This window comes from Xyrauchen texanus, chromosome 2 (genome assembly GCF_025860055.1).
Source record: "Xyrauchen texanus isolate HMW12.3.18 chromosome 2, RBS_HiC_50CHRs, whole genome shotgun sequence".
Taxonomy (NCBI): domain Eukaryota; kingdom Metazoa; phylum Chordata; class Actinopteri; order Cypriniformes; family Catostomidae; genus Xyrauchen; species Xyrauchen texanus.
This window is the reverse complement of record NC_068277.1, coordinates 56,080,592-56,099,842: the sequence shown is the minus strand read 5'-3', so window position 1 is coordinate 56,099,842 and position 19,251 is coordinate 56,080,592. Positions and strand designations below refer to the sequence as shown.

General features: G+C 36.8%; 1 protein-coding gene and 1 long non-coding RNA gene across 4 annotated transcripts in view; both read left to right on the top strand.

Moving 5' to 3' along the window:
• The window catches only part of LOC127652412 (DENN domain-containing protein 4C-like), a 109,426-nt gene extending 101,866 nt beyond the window's left edge, over window positions 1-7,560 (top strand). For all 3 annotated transcript variants that reach the window (XM_052138549.1, XM_052138538.1, XM_052138558.1), the window contains 3 exons: window positions 141-294; window positions 4,095-4,159; window positions 4,256-7,560. In XM_052138549.1, coding sequence (XP_051994509.1) covers window positions 141-294; window positions 4,095-4,159; window positions 4,256-4,392 — 356 coding nt within the window. In that variant the 3' untranslated portion in view covers window positions 4,393-7,560. The remainder of the gene's footprint in view (window positions 1-140; window positions 295-4,094; window positions 4,160-4,255) is intronic.
• Window positions 7,561-16,221: 8,661 nt separating this feature from the next.
• On the top strand, window positions 16,222-18,307 carry LOC127652974 (uncharacterized). Its single transcript, XR_007971765.1, has 4 exons — window positions 16,222-16,496; window positions 16,758-16,882; window positions 16,980-17,125; window positions 18,092-18,307. It is a non-coding gene; the product is annotated as an uncharacterized LOC127652974 (long non-coding RNA).
• Window positions 18,308-19,251: the final 944 nt, after the last annotated feature.

Below are 19,251 nucleotides of genomic sequence, written 5' to 3'. Positions count from 1 at the left end.
CACTTTGTCCCATAATATTCAGTGAACTCTATAATATGACAGTAGTTGAGTTTATAGACTATCTACAAACTTCTAATTAAATGCTGGTTGTGTCGTTTTATAACTAATGACTGGCTCTCCGTGTCATATGTGTTTTGCAGTGCAAAGAAAGGGAACTTTAGCTACCACTGACCACCAGGAGAAAAGGACTCTGTTAAACAGCATTGTACACAACATCCAGACAAACAATGTTTATGGCCCCATCAACTCACTCCTCAGAGAGATCAAAAAACGACCAGACGTTAAACGACAGAGGTTGGGGAGACTACTAACGTGCTAGATCTTGCATGTCATGATGCTTTTGATCTCAATTTGTTAAAATAGAAAATGAAATGCACTTACAATGGATTTCTGTGGGGGCAACCATTGTAAACTTGCCCCATAGACTTATACATTAAGTTCATAACTGTCAATGCTAAGCTGAGCTTGTAGAGCATGAAGGAGTAGTTCACCCAAAAAAGGATAATTCTTTCATCATTTACTCACCTTGGTGCCATCTGAAATCTGTATGACTTTCTTTTGCGGAACACAAACAAAGACATTTTGATGAAGATATGTCCATACAATGCAAGTCAATGAGGTCCAAAAGTTTCAGACTACTGTGTGTCTTTTAAAGTGATACAATCGTTTCTGGGTGAGAAAAGGACCAAAAATGTAACTCCTTTTTACAACCAAGTCTCATAGAATAAACATTACTACAACTAAATTTTTGCTAATTTAGTTTTATGTGTCGCGTTCTGTGTTTCACCACAGCTTTCTAGTGAAATTTACTCAAGGCACTACAACAACTTTTCGTTTTATTCACTTTCACACAAATCACAAGCACAAAAGCTGATTATCAATTTTTATTTTCGCTATGTTAATTGCACACTGCCATGTTATCATATCGAAACACTTTAACATATCATTTGAAAAATTATACATTTGAACTTTTCTATGACAGACACACCTACACTGACACACTTATTTAAGTTCACCCGATAGATCTGGTTGCTCGCTGGGTCTCTTACCATTCACCAACACATGAACATTTAAAACTTTCTAGAGATACTTTTCCAACAGAAAATGTGGGTGCGATTGCATTGAAGTCAATGACACTGTTTTGACAGCCTACTTCTGGTGAACAAGGTTTGAAATGAACACCCGCCAAATGAAAATTTTTCATGCTGAGTATTTTGCTGATGTACCAGCCACTGTGGAAGGTGAACTGAAAGACCTCTCGGAGAGATATATAACAAGAAATTAGACACAAAGACGTGCGTTTGACGAAACGTGATTCTATTTTGAAAAACAGATGAAAGAAAAGCCGCCGATGCGCGTCTGATTTGATGTGTGCTCACATTGAGCTCTGAGTGCAATGAAAGCGCTTCTCCAACACACGAGTATTGGGACTCGTTTCCCAATAACTATTGATCTTAGCTGTTAAGAGCATTTTGTACGGGCGATTTTATGAATGTTCGATATTTTTTATATGCACCCAGGGTGTGATATAGCACCCGCAAAATGTTTGCAAGATTAATGTAGTCTACAATGCTGCACATGATCTCCGATCATCTCGTGAGGTGCTGCGAGTTTAGTTAGCTCTTACACATTGTGAACGCAACTCTGCAGGTTCAGTAATATATACAGGAATCTTTGTATTAAATAAACAAAGACAAAAGTGATTAAATCATAAGGTAATACAAGACACGTTCGCCTTGAACCTAAAATTTAGTTCTATTTTTTTCTTTAGGCAGCATAAATATGACCAAAACGGAATAAAAACACATTTACTAAGAACACATTTGGCAGCATTTTTTGGGAACACAATAATTTTTTAGGCTTATTTATTATGATGATTATTATAATTATCTTTACATTTATAATTGTCTTTAGTTCTTAAGTTGTATGCTTGTCATTTTCACCTGTTGTTGCATACTGATACTTGTGTGATGGCAAATGTTTGAATTTGGGGAGGTGGTTATATATAAGATTTTTTTATCACTTCGTTATTTGTATTGCTTTTTTGTTTCGTATAAAGTGCAATTTGAATTTAGAAATGTTTTTTGTTTAAGTTTTTCGTGTTTCAATAAATTAATTACATTTTTAAAGCAAAATCAATAAAGCAAAAGCATATTCACCGACCTTGTGGATTCACCTTATAATCGGATTTTGATATTTTAAATGCGATTATCATTAAAAAAAAAATTTTTACATATCGCCCAGCCCAAAAGGGAAGTAAAATTTTTCATGAAGTAAAATTAAGTAATTTTATGGAGACCCGCACAAACACGTGTACTCAATTCCATTTTGCAACATGTTACCTATTAATATTTGCACATTTGTTTGTTTTCGAGTAGTCTATGGGCAATATAAAAATTGTATTTTATTGAAAATTTTTGTTTTTGAAAATAGTAAATGATTAGTTTGTGGTATAGCTCTTTCGAAAAAAATCCATCCAACCAAAAATAAAAAAATTGGCTCCTTGGGTTCCCAACCCCTGTGATAGTTTTGGACTTTAGATTTGGATGACCGAGGTTTAAGCCCAGCTAAGCAACGAAAGCTCACACATGAGACGAAAGTGTCATAGAAGTGGAACAAAATGATGTGGTTGCTTTAGAAATTGTGCTTTTTATATTGCATTTGTGACAATTACACTATTGGTTAGGTTCAGGCATGGGGTAAGGGAAAGGATGTCAGTTTTGTTCACCTCTCATTTATCTAATTGAACACTATTGGTTAGGTTTAGGCTAAACTTTTAGGTTAGGGAAGTTAACTCATTAAAACCTCCATCTAAATTTCAACTTAAAAACCTTGTCTGATTACAACATCATTTCACTCGCTTTCTGTGCCCCCGCAGGGAATTTCACTGGGAAATTGCAGCAAAATGTATAATTTAGGTTTGCAAAAATTAGATTTCATGGAATCAGGCTACCTTTTTTACTATAAATCTTGCCATCTGCATTCTCCTTGGTGATCATGATTTGAAGCTCAATTACACTTCCTCACGCTTGATGCATACACGGAGCATGTGTACATTTTGGTCCATTTCTCACTCAAAAACGATCGTATGGATTAAACCACTCAATATGGATTACCTTTAATTTATAGTGTTTGACCCCACTGACTATACAAAAACACATATCAAAATATCTATATTAGTGTTTCACTTAAGAATGTCATGTCATTTTGAGATGTCATGATGGTGAGTAAATTATATTTTTAGAGAGAGAGAATTATAATTTTTGGGTGAACTATTCCTTTAAATTATAATTAACCTGGAATATTTATTTAATAGCAAAAATATTCCCATCTGCGATAGGAATTTTATTATCAAATATTCCATACTGTGTATAATTTATTAATTTATTGTATTTTAAGAACTGTTGCTGCTTTGATCACCAATACCTAGGCGAATTTAAACGAACTATTGGTTAAATGAGCCTGAGGTTACATCTACATTAATCCGGATACATTTGAAAACGCCGTTTTCATTTAAAAATTCTCTCAGTCCACACAAATTTTTTCAAGCGTTTTCCAAAAGTTGCTCGTACACACTGAAACGTGTCACTGTTCATGTGGAAAATCCCCTCTGCATGTACGATCTGAAACGCAATTGTCCTCGTGTTCCATCGCCGGACACCAATTCCTAGTAAACTTCCCTTCGTCTATGAAGGAATGCAATGTGAAGTTTGTACAAAGTGACATTTATTTTTAAACAACGCTATCAAAGTGAGTATCAGGCACAACAACGCTGCTATAACACAGGCCGCCATCTTGATTGTTTTGGTTGGATAGATCACATGACTAAAAATGTGTCATCGTTTTTCAAATTATCCGTTTTCACAGCAAAAACTGCATTTTAAAATGTATCCACTTTGGAGTTTGTTTCCAAAAAGTTCAGTTTTCGCAGACAAAAACGCCATCTCAGTGTGGACGGAAGGTCAAAACGGATGGAATTATGCATTTTCAAACAAAAACGTATTAGTGTGGAATAGCCCTGTAGCATATGCACACTGTTTATGAGATATAAGAGTATATCTTTTGCTCAAACCACCTCTACTCTTTATGTACAGGAGTATCTACAGGGAAATATTGTTTCTGTCACTTGTTGCTTTGGGAAAGGAGAACATAGATATTGGTATGTGACTACTATTTTCCCATTACAAAAGAAAATGCTTTTGTTACATTCGTATGATTTCATACATTCATTCTTAACTTTGTTTTTCCCTCACAGAGTCCTTTGATCGTGAATACCGTCTTGCATACAATGAGCTTAGCACAGAGCAGCTCAAAGTCCTGTCCCCCATTGACAGACCACCTAGCAATAGCGTGCAATGGTGTCTCAAGTGCTTCGGAGCCCCTTTTATCTGATTTAACTCACTGTGACTGTTACATTTCTGAGGCACGAACCGAATGATGATTTGTGGAGCACAAACTCTTGTACAGTAATTTCGTTTGTTTGCACCATCTCCCAAAATGTTTTACTTTTTATCATCTACCAGAATAAAAATGTATTGGCTCCTTTGCTCTGAAATTTCTGAGAGTGTCTAGCGCAGCAGCCGTACAGTGGGTAGAAATGGCGTTTTTACTGTGTCGCCCATCTCTAGTGTGCAACCTCTATTCAGACTACAGTGGAAGTAAATGATGAACTCGGTGGAAAAATCGGCTCACTGTAAGACTAAGGAAGTTTCTCAACACTGCCCTTCTAACTTCAGCCTAACGTAACTGTGGAAGGAGTCTTGTGGATATGGGGAGAGCGTTCTGGAGGCGTGGCCGTGAAAATGGATGTGCACTTTCAGAAATGGTTCCTTTATTGTTCTCCATTGTTGCATTGTGTTTTTATACATATATATTTCTATATTGGGATATTCGAACTCTGTTGCCTTTCTCAAAGTGAGGGATCTTGATCTAGATTTCAGTGGAGTCTTAAACACCTAGCCCATCGAGGTTAACATGGGACTTCAGTGTCAAAGTGCAACGTTACGTGAGAGGTTTGTGTGTGCAATGTGTGTACATTGGCTAGACCACACCTTAAAACAACATACCGTGACAGCGGACAATCATATTAATTCCATAACATTCCAGAATGCATCTCTAATGTCTTAAAGAGAGGGTGGAATCATTACGATTGATGGTAGAGTAATGAAATATTAAGTATATTTTCTTAAAACTGCACATCAGACCTTAAAGGAATAGTTCACCCAAAAATGATAATTTGCCAATCATTTACTCACCCTTAGGTCATCTAAGATGTATATGATCAACTTTTTTTTTCATCAGAACAGGATTTAAGATTTTGCGGAAAGTATCCCAGGTTTTTAGCTTCATCCAAAGCAAGTGAATGGACACCAATTTTTGACGGTCTAAAAAGCACACTTAGTCAGCATCAAATGAATCCGCACGACTCCAGTCCATCATGTAATGACTTCTGAAGTGAAATTGATACATTTGTGTGTAAAGCTAATTAAAACCGTTTACCACAGAGTACTTCACATGAGAGTTAGGTCAATTCAAACAGCTACAGAGAGCTGGTGGAAGCTCCGATTTCCAAAAAAAATTTAATTAGCGATTTGTTTTTCACACAAACATATCGATTCACTTCAGAAGACATTACTTAAATGACTTTTTGGACTGTCAAAAATTGGTGTCCATTCACTAGCATTGGCTGAAGCTAAAAACCTACTTTCCTAAAAATCTTAAATCTTGTTCTCATGAAGAAAGGTCATATACATCATGGATGTCCTGAGGGTGAGTAAATTATCAGCAAATTTGCATTTTTGGGTGAACTATTCCTTTATTGTTGACTAATGACATGTATTGGGGGAAAATCATGAAATACTTTGGGAATTGAGGAGTCAATTATGAAGTGATTTAACTTATTCATTTATATACATTATATAAAATTAATTTACAGTTTGTAATCTCTTCACACTCTTATGTGTACAGCAATGACGCTTTAACATTGAAAGGAACACGTCCATAGAACCTCATACAAGAATGTATATCTCTTTTTTTTTTTTATATCTCCTAGATTTAGTCTTGTGGGATACTAGTATCCATTAATTTTCTAAGCAAAAAACTCTTAAAATCAGTCCAGTTTTTCAGTCCCGATGTACAAGCAAATCCAAAGGATGTATAAACCTTCCAGATACTGTCATTCGCAAATGAATCAGTGAAGAAATTGAAATAAATCTTGTGCCTTGTTATCAAGTCAAGGTAGAATTTATAGGATTTGTAAAATTTAAGATTTATTTACTAATAAATTAACATGATAGAGTGCAATTGGTCTGTCTTAAGTTATTTATCATTTTAATTGTTACTATTTAAATCTACTGAATATATGTATTTTTGATAGCCAGTGTAAATGCAACATTCTCCCTTGGTTTTTGGTCCCTTGAATAAAGTGTAAGTGTAAATAACTTATATCTGACATTACTATTAAGTCATATCATTATCCAGGAGATGTTTTAGTATGTGATAATCATGTACACAACTCTATTGTTTGTGACTTTACAACAAGTTTCCCAAGAACAATAGACCACGATAAATATAAATTTACCTAGAGCGGACTATATCGAGAATACAATGTAATGTTCTGTGAGAACAAATGAAAAAAAGATTAATATATACTGTATGTATACATCATTTTTTTACTGGGTAGAAATACTGTATGTCCTAGTAAAGCAGGTGTATCATTATCTAATTGTTAGACTGAATGTTTGGATTGCCACTTAAAAGAGGAAAAACTCTTGAGGTTATACAGTATGCATCAAACTGTTTAATAATCCTCATCTGTAACTTTATTTATTGTGATAAGATTTAATCAGTATATAAGTAGGCAATAAGTATAGCCTCTTATCTGTCATTCAGAATACAAACAAAAACTCCTTGATTTGACAAACTTTAAAGTCCCAAATAATGTACTAATGTAGCATTCAAACTCAGATTATATCCTGACATAATTTTGTTCATTACAGTATTTTACTGCCGTAAATGTGTAGAATTAACTTCAAGAAGGAATAATACTGACAAATGCAAATAATATAATGATGTGAAAAACTGTGAAATTGTATGTCAAGACTGATGTAGACAATACGGTTAACGTTCACAGGTCTTAAACTAATGCTGTGTAAAAGTTTGATATTGTGGGATCACTTGAAGCAATGTGTGAGTAACATCTCTGTATCTAGATTTATTTAAACCACGAATTGAGGGACTGTAGTTCTAGTTAAATCCTAATTGAAGGGCTCATCATGACCAGGGTTTGAAATTACATATCAGAGGAATGTTTAAATTGGTTCATACAATGTATCCTCTGCCATCCTGTGAAGTGGATGTGCATTTGTCACACTGCAATAAATACATGTTGCCCTGATTTGACTGTGGCTAAAATGTCTTGATAACTTGAATACTTTCCCTGTAACAAAGTATGATTATTAATTTAGAATTTATTGCAATATTTTTGTCTCACAAATTCTGCAAATCACATGACTAATGAATATGACTGATTGTCCCAAATAAAGACTTAAGATATTGATAGGTTTGATGCATGAAATTGGAATGCTATACTCATTGATTGAAATTTTTCTTTCAAAATAGCTAAAAACTTTGAACCTCACATAGAAGCCATTGGAAGGGATGGTCACTATATGTCATTCACATTTCATTATGAATCTTGCACTCAAAACAATAAAATCTTTGTCAGTTTTATTAAATTTTATTATATGTTCATATAACAAACAAAAAACATTTACTAAGGGAACTTAAATGAACCAAATTGATTGAACTAACAAAAGTGTATTGTAAGGTTGCAGGGGTGGTTCTAGACATTCGGAGACCCTAGGCAAAATGTATGTTGGAGGCCCCCCGCCATGCCCTCCTCCCCTCCACCTTTCAGAATTCACGAGTTCACACTTACATCAAATTAAATAGAGTAAAGATTATGCGTATTTGGCTGTCCAGGGGAGGGCTCCAGGCTCTGAATTTTGGCCAGATTTACACAGTATTACATTGGATTGCATTGTATTTTGGATTGTGTTGTTTACATCCAATAAGAGATTATTAAAAATCAAAGTGAGGAGATGGGGGTGGTGGAGGGATGCTGATAAACTGTCAATGAACAGAGGTAAGTCTGCAGTATATATACCTCTTATCTCGTTGATTATCTGAATGTGCTCCTCCCGAACTTTGTTAATAAAACATCATTTAATAAAAAAGACTTGAAAACAAATATGATTCCTAACCATTTTATTTATACAAAACCTGTTATCAGTATTTTTATATTTTTACTTAAATGTGCATATTAATGTAACTTTAATTAAGGTAAACAAAAAAAATATCATCTGAAAAGTCATCTTTTTTTTAGCAGTCAGGAAGTTTTTTGCAGTAATTTGTTCAGTAATTTATTTATGGTAATACACTAACCCACTATTTGGGATAATGAACAGTTTTGTTTTTGATAGACTAAATATAGTCATATTAGGTATGTATTGTAGAGAAATACCTTATGATACACAAATCAGCTGCTAGTGGAAGTGAAAAGACAAGTTAATTTCGTCAACTGTAATTGTATGCTTATTCATATGCTTAAGATTGCATACTTATTTTCAATAAATATTGCAACAGTATTTATGATTGGAAAACGAAAAAAATGAAGTCTATTATGGTCTATAGTCTATTATTATAGACTAGAGCAGTTAATGTAGGCTAAACATTTGCGTTTTAGAAGATATACAGACTGTTTTAACACTTAATAAACAATGCTTTAGTATAGTGCGTTTGCTCTTTGACTGACAAACTTGACTTTTTCTGTAGTGTTTTGCGAGTCAGCTCCTGAATAGGGCTGGAAATCGATTGTAGCTACATACGCTCGGATTCAAAGTGTCAGAAGCGAATTCAGTCCATCAACGGTGATCGCGCTCTTTTGAACTGGAAATAACCGTCAAATGATCTATCTCAAAATGACGCTGATCGTTAGAATCAGTTTATTTTTTACAATACATTACAATCACTCAAAAATAGATGATACCTGAATCACGAGCTGCACTTTCTTTGCGTGCCTGCTTAGCCTTACGCTTAGCAGCCCCTGAAGGATGAGTTCGCTTCGGCGCCATCAGATAAATTTACAGAAAAGTTGGATTTTATTCATCTACAATCTCTTCTTTCATAAATTCAGAGGTTGGGAGTGACTCGCATGTAAACGGTGATATTAATTGGTTTAACTACAGGTGAATGACAATTGTTATATCCAATGGACAAACCGCATAGTATTTTGCTGCTCTTGATTGGTGGATAAGCATGCGTATGTTTTGGAGGCCCTGCCTCCAAGGCCGAGGCCCTAGGCAACAGCCTAGTTCGCCTATAGGTAGCGCCGGCCCTGTGTTTACTTAATTTATTTGCATATATAGTTGAATTCAGATGTTTACATACACTTAGGTTGAAGTCATTAAAACAAATTTTTTTAACCACTCCACAGATTTCATATTAGCAAACTATAGTTTTGGTAAGTCTTTAGGACATCTACCTTGTGCAGAATTCCAGAAAATTATGTCAAGCCTTTAGACAATTAGCCAATTAGCTTTTGATAGGAGGTGTACTGAATTGGAGGTGTACCTGTGGATGTATTTTAAGGCCAACCTTCAAACTTGCTGCCTCTTTGCTTGACATCATGGTAAAGTCAAAAGAAATCAGCCAAAAAAAAAATCTGAAGTCTGGTTCATTCTTGGGAGCAATTTCCAAATGCCTGAAGGTACCACGTTCATCTGTACAAACAATAGTACGCAAGTATAAACACCATGGGAGCATGCTGCCACATATTATACACATTATGTCTCCTGGAGATGAACGACATTGAGAAGATGCTGGAGGAAAGCATCTAGATACTTAGACAAGTATCTATATCCACGAAAAAACGAGTCCTATATCGACATATCCTGAAAGGCTGCTCAGCAAGGAAGAAGCCACTTTTCCAAAACTCACTAATGTTTTGTCCCACTTCCTGTGTCTACAATTGGCATATATAAATTTCCAGGAGGTACACGCTTGATTCGACTATATCCTAACACAGAAACTGATTGTGTGGAGCAGTGCACACTTATTCATTACAACGCATGTCCGGGGCATAATAAACACGGAGGCAGATTTACTTTATGGAGAATGGAGACTTCACCTGCAAGTGGTGAGCCAGGTGTGGGAGAGATAAGGGCAAGCTGCAGTATCTCTTAGCAACATCCAAAAACTCTCAATCACTGTCATCTGAACCTGTGTCAAAAGCGATACAACAGGAGAGAGACCCAGACTGAATGGCAAGCAGAGAAAAGAAAAGGTTTAAGATTTGAAACTTCAGCAAATTAAATGGCTCTGCTGCCATTGCTGTATGAATGTGTGTGCGAATGGGTGAATGAGTCACAGTGTAAAGCGCTTTGAATACCGTTAAGGCTTAAAAATTCGCTATATAAGTGCAGACCATTTACCATTTATTTACAGCATGTACATATACTTGTATTAAAGATTTAAACAAATATGCTGCTAATTCTTTATTTCCCTTGGATGGTGTTGCAGTTGCTCACCAAGAATCTCTTCATTTAAAATGGACACACTCCATCCCTGACATCCCTAACTCCATTCCTGACTAACACTGTTTTAAGTAGTTTTGGAATTGAATTGATTTTATTATTATTATTCCACCCAGGGAGATCAATATCATTTATTCTTAACGAGGTGTTTTGTTGCACACTCTTGTAAAAACCCTGTGCGTGAAGCAGGAGCTCAGGCTCCAAACTGCAGTCCTCCACTCTTGACTCATTTGTACTCCAAATGTTCCCCAGTGTTATTGTTCTTCCTTTTAATGTTCCAATTTAATAAAACTATTTGCCCAGTTATTTCAGTCATTGTTCTTGTTGTAATATAGCAGTTTGTTGTGTTATTCAATATGTTCCTGTTTTTAATAATTATGTTCCTGTAGCTCAATCAGTAAAGCAAGGCACTAGCAATGCCAGAATAATAGGTTAGATTCCCAGGCAGTGCATGAATTTGAATGTAAAATGTATACCTTGAATGCAATGTAAGTTCCTTTTGATAAAAGTGATTGCCAAATGCATAAATGTTAATGTAATAAAACAGTTTGTCCTGTTATTTATTCCATTGGTTTCTGTTTTGATAAAACTGTTTGCCCTGTTGTATAATGCATTTAGTATTGTTTTGTCTTGCCCAAAATATTACAGCCCAACAATGCTTAAAGATTTTTTGTTGTTTACCATTGCATATTTTTATACTGTCTTACCTGACATCCTATCGTCTTTTCCAGTGAGCCATGTACAGGACTGTTTCGCTACTCCATTCATGTAGTGCAACTGTTTGGCCACTATTATGTTGTCCTGATTTTCAAAGTGATTATCACTGTCTTATGCAGTGTTTGCTCACCTCTGTTACTTTCAGATATAGGGCAGTACAGTGTTTGGTACTAAACATACAGTCTTACAACTGATCCTGCTCATGTTACAATTGTGACAAAATTCATGATTGTGCACTGTAACATTTTGTCAAGTGTAAAATACTACTTAAACACAGCATTACTGAGCACATGTGGGTACAGACATTTGTCAGGTGATATCTCTGTGTGATATTGATCATGCACTTAAACATGCTTGTAAATGCTGTTCGAAAGTGGTTCAAACACTTCCCTAATCTAACAGCCTTGATTCAACTCATCAGTTGACTATTAAATTGCTTCAAGACCTGTAAGGGTGTTTAAGATAAGGTATAAAATGCAGTGTTGGGGGGCCTTCCAGGAAAATGGTAAGAAAACACTAAAAACTTTGCACGAGTGTCCTCTACTGCCTGATTTTGGAACTAACTGTTCACAATTTGAATTAATTAAATTGAACACAAATGTAATAATAAAATTGTGCTTTGTGTGTTCCACTATAATTGTAAAATTTATATATTTTAAAATGTTATTAAAAATATAGTAATTGGGGGGAGGGGGGGGGGGGGTGAAAGGTTGGGAACTACTGAGCAAAGGCAAGATTGATCAAATTCCACAAAATTTCTAAATGCATAAAAAAGGATCTTTCACATGACTTGTGTCAGCGTTCAACCTTTTTCTCTCTTCCAAATACATGTTTTCAATGTTTATTGTACACACCTCCCGCTTTTTTACATGGCAAACTCGTAAAATCGCCCCTCTGTGACGCTTTCTGCAACGCTTGTCATGTGGAGGGCAATGCGGCGCTTGACGCCTTGACTCAACTCAAGTGAAAGCAAAACAACAATGACGAAAGAACATTATTGAAATTCAAAATTATTATTATTTTTCTATTATTGTGGTCTTTTATGATAAAAGCCATGCTCAGCAATTTAAATTGAAACTGGAAAATGATACTGTAGATCTGCTTTGTGTTTATGATTCTTACTGAAATCAGTAGATTTGTAGCCATGCAAATTTTAATAAAGGAGAAGTTTAGGACGTTATTGAAACTCACTATTATTAGACTATTACTGTTGGCTTTTTGGATGAAAAATAATGCTCAGACTAAAGGAAGACCATAGATCTGATTTGTTCTTTTAATGCTTAAAAACTATTAAGTCTCTTGGTAGATTTCAGTCATGAACGACACAATATAATTCACTGACTCACTTAAAGCACATAAGAAGATAATTTGTCACCACCAAGTGGCATTTCCAGAAGGGGTCACTGAACTAATCGGTTAATAAAATTGAACAAATTTGTGAAACAGAAGCAAACCTCAACAAAACACTCTTTATTTTGCTGCTAATTCTGCACAATTGTAAACTTGAATAAACTTGAATCACTAAAATAGCTGGAATTGGTGCTTTTAGCTTATTCTTTTAAAAAAATATCCCCAGAAAAAATGTTTGTGGACCAGTGATTGTCTTACCTTTTTTGCTCCTCACGAATTTGCATCCCTGTAATTTGTTGTTATTGCAAGAACAAATCTACAAATTAGAAAAGAAGCAAATTTGTTGTTTTTTCATTACCCATTTTGTGCTCTTGGCACCTGTGACCTCACACAGCCTACCTATGTGACTTGTTTTATTTTTTATTTTTTGCATAGCCAAATTTCAAACATTACAAGAAAACATGGACAAGTTTTTGAAAAGGAAAAATATTGACGATGGTTAGGCTATGTGGGATAGTGGTGTGCCATCGAATATTTTAGTCGTAAAGTGTTCCGTGGCAGAAAAAAGATTGGGAAACTCTGTTCAAGAGAAACTATAATCTCAAAGCAAAGTTTTAGCTGTCTTGAGTTTCTGACACAGGGGGTTGCCCACAGAAAAACCCTCATGGGGCTGTGAGAAATAGGCCTCAGATGGAACAATGTGACCTTGATGCTTGCTTATCTGCTTTTTATGTTTTCAGTACTGTCTTGAGCAACAAAATGTACTTGATAAGAATGAACAAATGGGGAGAGAAAACAACCCCATATATGGAGGATTGAGAAAGTTTGAGGTGGGGGGTGTAACCAGTCTTGCGTGACAAGAACCATATAAACCCCTTTGCTTGCTTTTAATAAATCGAAGAACTGCTTGTAACATTCTGTGTCCATGTATTTCTTCCCACCTGTGAATTCATCTCCTGATCGAAGAGTGACTGCGAGAAAGGGAAAATAAAGCACCCAAATCATATTTTACTAACAGGGGCCAAAAGGGTAAAACTGCTGTTTGTTGGGAAGGGACAGTCGATAATTTACACTGGTGTTAATAAATGAGTATAGTTTATTGTGTATGTGCGTTCCTTACTGTACTACCCAGAAATACTTAAGTCTTTCTGCTTTGTTTACTTCTTGTTCGGCTCCATCGTTATGTTTGTTACGTAGAAGGACGTGACGGGACCAGCGGATCAACATACACATTAGCTGTGTCTCGTATCGAAGGCTGCCAACAGGCCGCCACCTCGGCTACTCAGACCACATCTCTGTTATGCTAATTCCAGCATACAGATCGCTCGTCAGATGCACAAAACCGCTCCAGAAGCAGGTGAAAACCTGGCCAGGAGGAGCCATCTCTGCTCTTCAGGACTGTTTTGATTGTACTGACTGGCACATGTTCAGGGAGGCTGCAACATATGGCAACTCTACCAACTTGGAGGAATACACAGCATCAGTGACCAGCTACATCAGCAAGTGCATTGATGATGACACCTTCTCCAAGACCATCACCACACACTCCATCCTTACCCGGGTTGCGTCCTATCCAATCATGTGCGTTTAAGCAAATTAGTCTCGTGACGAGATCTGGGTCTTATCGAATCGCGTGGATTAGGCCGTATAGAAAATTAGCAGCAATATAGATACAGGCATCTTTCGCGAAAACACACTGCAGAAAACTAGAAAAAAGCAAAGTAAATGTCTCGGTTACGTACATAACCTTGGATCCATGAGACAAAGGGAACAATACATGTGAGAGTGCCTTCGTACACAACCAATTTGAAACCTTTCTATAATAACACCAATATTCATATATTGGCTATGGTGTTTGAGTTCCGCCTGTTTTGGTGCAAAACTGACTGCTATAAAACCAGGTGCACAGACACCATTTCCTCAGAATGTCTGACTGAAAACAAGGAGCGCATCACTCGTGCCTCAAGAACTCTGAGTCTTGTAGTGCGGCTAGCGTTCGCAATGTCTTGTTCCCTTCGTCTCAGGGAACCGAGGTTACGTACGTAACCAAGACGTTCCCTTACGACTCAGTCCACTTGACATTACGTAGTAACGCATATGAGGACTCCATCACGCCGCACTACATGCTGTCCTGTTTTGTGGTCCGTTATGCATAACACGGTGGCTCATTTTAGCTTATCGCGGCCCATTCGGGGCGTTTCGCAGCCGACCAAACAGCCCGCTCGGTTCTCCTGATGGCCAGTCCACCCCTGATTGACTCCAAAGTGCGTCGGCCCACCGGGAAATTGCCCGGTATGCTAGATTACCAGTCCAGCCCTGATATCACCTACCCGTTTTACTGAGGCCAGAGCCAGTAGTAGTGCAGTCTTAATGGAGAGCATGCCCAAATCAACACTCCAGTCCAAAGGCTCGGAGGCCCTGCGAGAGCTTTTAGGACTAAAGTTAAGTCCCCTGAGGCAAATAGATTGATTTCTGCTTTGCCGAATATTTCCCAAATCTTCAGTATAGTTTGAGGATTAAGTCTCCATTCGCCCGGTATCACCCCTTAGCGTGACAGTAGGCCCGTGCCATAATTCAGGAGGCCTGGGACATATGTCACTCTCAAGGCTTAATGATGCTCACTCCATAGGAGGAGGTGACGCATCATTCTCGACAGTGGTGGTGAATGAATTCTGCCTTGGCTGTTTATATACTGTATGCCACAACTGTCATGTTGACGGAGCAAACAAGACATGACAGCTCTCTATTTCTGACTGAAAGCCTTTAAGGCTAGAATTACAGCCGATAGCTCTAAGCGGTTGATGTGCCACGCCCTCCTCGCACCTGTCCAGGTGCCAAAAGTTGGACGTCCATCGCATACCGCCCCCAACCTGTGTTGGAAGCATCCGTGGTCACCACTTTCTACCTGACAACTTGGGACTTTGAGTACCAGAGGGGACAGTGGGTATTCTCCACTGAGGCAAATAGATTGATTTCTACTTTGCCAGATATTTCCCAAGTCCGAAGGGCAGGACTTCCAATTGATATGCTGTTCCCTCGAACGCGAATCTCAAAAACATCCTGTGATGTCGTAGAATTTGGATATGAAAGTACGCATCCTTCAGATCTATCAACGCAAACCAATCATGTGGGCGTACATGCGGTAAGATCCGTTTCTGAGTAATCATTTTGAATAGGCGCTTTATAAGAACGCGATTTAAATGTCTCAGATCCAGGATTGCCCGATGCCTGCCGTCTTTCTTTGGAACAAGAAAATAACGGCTGTAAAACCATTTTTGCGCTTGACAATTTGGCACAATCTGTAAACAAAATCGCATTTTTCATTTTTTGGTTATGAACTTCGGGGAAGTTCGCCATTTGACGGCATCTGGACTGCTGGAACCATTCATCGAGGTGAGACTGTTCAGGTTCCTCTGGGGGAGACCAGTCAGGGTGAAGCTCTTTGACTGTCTAAGGACGTGGAGCATCTCCCTGTCAGTGGCGCGTGCACGTTCCTCGCCCTCGCTGGGGGGAGGGGCGGTAGCATCATCCACTGACCATTTGCCTGATGCAGCGAGAGACATAACATCATTATCATCCCCAGCGTCAGATCCGCAAAACAAGACGAGGCCGCACGCTCCTTCAGAGGTCGAAGCTCTTCTCGCTCATAGCGTACTGGGAAACATGCGATTCGCGGAGATTGAGGGGCTCGTGGGGCATGTGCCGGTGTTCTGAAAAAACATCATACCCATCAGAATGGGATACCTTCGGTTAATGCGCATGCGCAGCAGTGAAATTTGTAGACTTGAAAATGAAATTTAAAACATCATTTCAGCATACCTAAGATTACAAGCGGTAAGTGTTGGTGTATTATATTGCGTATTATATACACATTACCTAATTGTTGCCTTGTACAATCCTTGTACAATCACAAGAATTGTTGACAGACGTTTTCAATATATTATTTTTAGCAAGTGGAGTCGTAAAGTCGCGTTAAAACGTTAAATCTTGTGTTAACTCGAGGTTCTAGCGTTTGGCGCCATCTGACCGAGATTAAACATATCGACTACTGTTTTGCTTTTAAATGATTAATGCTTATTTTTCTGCTAACTGTAGTTTAACCATGGAAAATAAGTGGGAGGAAATTTTCAATTACCTTTTAAAGGGTTCATATCCTGCAGAGCTAAATAAAGGGCAGAAGCAAAGCCTAAGGAAATACTCTTCGAAATTCAGGATTCACGGTCAGTATTTACCATCAAAATACGTCTATAATACTGACAGGAATGTGACGTGTTCATATTTTGTATTTATTATTGGTTATGTCAATATTCCTTAAAGATGGAGAACTACTCTTTGGCAGTCACAGAAGAGTCATAAAGACAAAGGAGGAGGCTATGAATTTATTTAAAGAATTTCATGCCAAGATGGACGCACAAGGAGTGTACCCCTGCAACCCTTGCCTCAGAGCATTTCAAGTGTAAAAAGTGTGTGTTAAATGCATAATGTTTGCCTCAAACTATGTTGTACATATTGTTGATAAACATATTGTATGTTTAAATTTGTATTAAAATATTTTTCAATCTGTCTATAAACAAAGAATGTTTTTATAATTTCTTTTCTTTTAGTAAGATACACAGAAATAGGTTATGAAGGGGTATGATGGTAAGTGTGAAAACTAACAAAAAAGGATACCCCAACACTTCATTTTCTATGAAGCAAGACCTAAAACAGGGGCTATCAAAACAGCATACCCCTTTATAAACTGTATTTTTATTAAAGCAGGTATCAAAACAGCATACCCCTTTATAAACTGTATTTTTATTGAACCAGGGGCTATCAAAACAGCATACCCCTTTATAAACTGTATTTTTATTGAACCAGGGGCTATCAAAACAGGTTTTTTTGCACCTGGCTAAAACACCATAGCCAATATTAGAAAATTGGCTTTATTATAGAGAGGTTTCAAATAGGTTGTGTATGAAGGCACTCCCATATGCACTATGCAATTTAAGATTAAAGACGTGCTACATACGTAATTGTTAGACATCCAGTAGACGTCCTCACAGGAGCCAGAATGAAGGTTTTTATACGTCTTTTCAGGACATTGTTTAGACGTCAATTAATGACGTGCTACAGACGTAATTGTGAAGACATCTAAAGGCAGCCAGAATAAAAGTTGTAATTAGACGTGTTTTCTGTAGTAGAAATGTCAAAGAAGACTGTTAAAGACCCATACTGACATGGAAATCCCATCTGTGCATATTTGCAAGGATCCAACTTTAAAAAATGTTTACTTTAAAACAATGGCAGTGAGTTAGTTCTCAATGAGAAAAACCCAGTTACTCATTGTTAATGGTTGTCGTACTTAGGTAAAGTTAGTTTTATATTCGCACATTCGCGTTAAAGAACTTTTTCAATTAAATAGTCAATAAAGCTATTTTTTTTTTCAGATTCGAAGCAGCTACATGATATTGACAACAAAGGTTGTGAACTACAACATTTTTTTTACAATCGATCAAAATGGGCAAGTATATTTTTAAGCATGTACTTTAGAGATGAATATTCAATGTGTCGTAACCAAGATAGGGACCGTCTAAAAAGTTAATATTGTTTTTCATCGTGTGCAAACAGACAACTACATTTTAGCCAACTGCAGATGTAGCCTACTGGCAAATATCTCTCACATTATGTGTTCTGATGCTATAGAATGTCCTTGCATTATAATGATGGTGTTTAAAAATGTGTTTATGAAATAATAATGAATGAATCTGTACATGAACTGTAATTTGGTAACAATCCAGACTGTAGAAAGGAAAATCATGTTTAATCTCCTGAACATAGTTAATTGCTTCATTTTAGAACCGTTTATATTTATTTATTTATTTATTTATTTGAGAAAAAAAAAAATGAAAAAGAACTGTGTAAGTGTGGTGGTTTTAATAATGACATATGATTTATTTCAAAAGGTTTTGAAAAGCATCAAGACGACTGCTACAAAGCAAGTTGGATCATCTTGTCTGGACTCTACAGAACATACTACAGCCCATGTCTTGCTGTTTTATTCACCTCTGTTTTTCTGTTTTTATCTGTGATAAAGACTGTGTAACAGTGTTCTCCAGGTGTTGAATAAAAAGAATGGCTAAACTCTATTTTATGTTTTCCTGTTGTATGACATCTGTGTTTAACATGGAACTCTAACAATAACACAATTCATGTACATTGATTGATGTTTACAGTCCTGCAGAAATATTACTGTCCGTGGTACTGAATCCATCAGATTATTGACAAGTACTCAGAAAACATGACAGCAAACATGATGTTTATTTTGGGTGTGGATTTTGGAATAAACTGCTGCTTCAATGTAAATGTAATAAGTGACTTATCAAGGTATTCATCACTATTTTTCTTTCTAAATATCACATGAGTTGAATGACTTCTCCAGGCTTGTGAGATTTTACTTTGTTATAGAAGTTACCAATGTAATTACTGAAATGTTCTTTTCATGTATTCTTTAATGTCTGTATCTGATATCTGAATGCAGTAACAGTGCTTGCTAATTTAGCCCGGCTTCCAGAAATGAATCTGGAATCAGCAATGTTGAGATATTTTG